The sequence below is a fragment of the Condylostylus longicornis genome, unplaced genomic scaffold (genome assembly GCF_029603195.1).
Source record: "Condylostylus longicornis isolate FDR11 unplaced genomic scaffold, ASM2960319v2 ptg000472l, whole genome shotgun sequence".
Classification (NCBI taxonomy): Eukaryota; Metazoa; Arthropoda; class Insecta; order Diptera; family Dolichopodidae; genus Condylostylus; species Condylostylus longicornis.
The window spans coordinates 24003-27146 of record NW_026578430.1 but is presented as its reverse complement, the minus strand read 5'-3'; the positions used below and the strand labels follow the sequence as shown (position 1 = coordinate 27146).

Genomic DNA, 3144 nt, shown 5'->3' with positions numbered 1-3144 from the left:
TAAGGTCGTGCTTTCAAGTTTCTCTCTGAGCATTGGGACTTGTTGGATATAAAGACATTATACATATGCACACATTTACATATATATACATTAATTTTTCTATTGTAACATAATATAAGAGCATATAATTAACGCTTGACATTGCAAAAAATCAAGGCCTGGACCCTGCTTGTTTTGTGAATGGGTTTGTTAAAATTGTATATGTATGTATTTTTCGAGAAATGACACTTCTGAAGAATTTTTTTTTTTGTTTTTTTTGGAAAAATTATGATTTTTACCTATTTTTTATAATGATTATAAAACTACAAAAGCACTGTATTAAAACTTTTTTATGAACTTTATTGTAGGTCGTGTTTTCTGGACCAATATTTTTTTTAATATCGTATTGTCATTTTTTACTCTCAATTCTCTTTGATATGCTACCTAACATGACGGTTCAAAAAAAAATACGGAAAAAACTCGCAAATATATTTAGTCAAAATTGTAGTTAAAATTTGAATTTTTGATATGATGCTTAGAAAATTCCAAATTTCTTTTTAATATAAGGTTTATATGTGTAAGGTTTTAGTCAATTTTTTTCATACAAAACTCAATGAAAATAGGCAAAAACTCATCACTTTAAAAAAAAAAAAGAAAAGATGATTCAGAAATGTCATTTTGCTATTAAGGCATTCGCTGTTTTAACACATCCATTCACAAAAAGGTTCAAGCCTTGATATTTTTTTAACAGAGATATCTTGTTCGTCTCAAGCCTAGTCATCTATCTGAAATTGTATTACATATGATACGTACATTTTTGTTACACAAACGCTTTTGAACAGGAAAACTCAATAATAGTCAGTTTAATAAAATTTTTTCTAAAATAAACAAATAAGTTATTATGGAATGGACAAGAGAAAAAACTTTGATGCTAATAGATGAATATCAGAAACGAAGAGGTAATATATTAAATTTCAGATTTTTACATTAATTTTGATTTTTTCGTTTGTAAAATCGAATTCTATAATTAAACAAAGTTTATTTACATATGTATGCACATACATTACATGTTATGTAGTTATCATTAAAAATATAGCTTTTATTTAATATTTTAGGTTTGTGGGACATGACCCATGAGGACTACAGAAAAAAGTGCATAAAACGTCAATTGTTAAATGAGGTTGCTGAAAAAGTTAATATGAAAGTCCCAACCAATGAAATTGAAAAGAAATTTCACACTCTTCGGACTCAGTATCATCGCGAAATAAACAGAATGAAGCAGTTTCCCGGCGATGAGTACAAATCGAAGTAAGTTCTAAGAGAAGTCATTTAAAATTAAACCGTTTTCTTTTACATGTGCACATAATTTTTTTAAGGTGGTTTGCATTCAGACACCTGGAATTTTTAAGTTCCCCAAAAGCTTGTAGAGGTTCGAAATCAGATTCTAAGGGAGAAAAATTAAATATCAAAAAAGAAAGTTGCTCGCCAGCGACATATATAATAAAACAATTACAACAGGAACATGAAAGTTCCTACAATGGAATGGACGTCAAGCAAGAAACACAGAGGTTGGTTCAGCATGATCAGCACTCTACTACAGCCACTGAGTACCTTTCAGTTCCAAAAAAAAACATTGCAAATAAAAGAGATATCAGTGAATCTAGGAAAGACTTTGAAAAATTAATTCAAGAAACTACCAAAGACGTTGAAGAAATTGAAGAAGATATTGATCAGTCCGACTATAAGCTTCGAATGAAAGCAATACCAGTTCAAAACAATTACACTGCACAAAATATTCAAACTATCGAACATTACATAGACGAACAAGATGAGGATCAGTCAAACACACAGGATCCTAACAGCAATGCGTCAATCTTGCATCATGATGATAACGAATATCATTCAAATGCACCGTCCACTATTATACGAATACAAAAAAGGGATCTAGGTGCTATTGATAAGCTTTATGAAGATTCTTATGAAACAAAAAAAACGAAATGTAACGTTCTGTATTCTGGAGTTCGAGATGAATACGCAATATATGGAGAATATGTGGCAAACGAGATGAGAATGATAACAGCAAAAGAAGTTTTAATCAATTTAAAACACAAAATAAATTTAGCATTATTTGAAGCCAATATGTCTCAACTTAATAAAGAGCGTGTTTAATAAAAATTTAGTTTTAAAATATTCTCAAATTAAAGATGAACAGAATAATATTAAATATATCAGATAGAAGATACATAGCAAGAGGTATTTTTTTGGAGTGTACACATTCATTTATAGTTGATTAATCTGTGACGCTATTCGCTATGATGAAAATGGATATTTCACTACTTCGCTAGAGAAGGGTCTTAAAGTCATATTAAAATTCCCTAAATTGGCATAACAAAAATATCTGTTATATTAAAAATAAGTTTCTGTCAGCCGTGTTCTCTAATAATAATTATGTTTTAGGTGCAAATAACATACGTGAAAGGCTAACGTGTCAAATACATATCTAAGTGCCAGCTATTTACAATAATTCGACATGCATGTAATTAAAAACAAAAAAAACGTTTCAATCGGTATAAACCGACTGAATAATACCCTGCATTTTGACAATCTTAGTTTAAATTGCAATTAGTGACAATCTGAGTTTTAGCTGATTGCTAAATGGTAATTACTTGAATCTGAGTACTCGAACCTGTCAAGCAATTCCACCAAAACTTCAGAAATATATCTGATCTAAAATTGGACAAACGACTGCCGAGTTTCATGAATTTAGCTTAATATTTAAATATTTAAAATTAACTTTCTGAATTGTTTGGTAGCTTCCCGAACCTGCCAAGCACTTCCACCAAAACTTTAGGAATATATCTGATCTAAAATTGGACACACGACTACAGAGTTTCACGCACCTAGCTTTATTATTTTTCCAAATATTCGAAATTAACTTTCAAAGTTGTATGGCAGCTACCCGAGCCTGTCAAGCAATTCCATCAAGACTTCAGAGATTTATCTGACCTAACAATGGGAGTTTAAATTTATTATTCTTTATACGAAATTTATAGAATAAAAATAATTACAATTATCTTTCTTTTTAATCTTCGAAAAAAACTGAAATCCTATTCTAAATTTTTCAAATTATTTTTTAAATTTTGTTTATATTACTTTAGTCTTTTA

The 3144-nt window shown here is 29.4% G+C and overlaps 1 protein-coding gene across 1 annotated transcript; it reads left to right on the top strand.

Moving 5' to 3' along the window:
• The first annotated feature begins 674 nt into the window (after positions 1-674).
• On the top strand, positions 675-2221 carry LOC129617268 (uncharacterized). The gene is made up of 3 exons (XM_055532597.1): positions 675-938; positions 1095-1287; positions 1356-2221. Exons 1-3 carry the CDS (start codon positions 881-883, stop codon positions 2146-2148), a joined length of 1044 nt encoding a protein of 347 aa, XP_055388572.1. The 5' UTR covers positions 675-880; the 3' UTR covers positions 2149-2221.
• Positions 2222-3144: the final 923 nt, after the last annotated feature.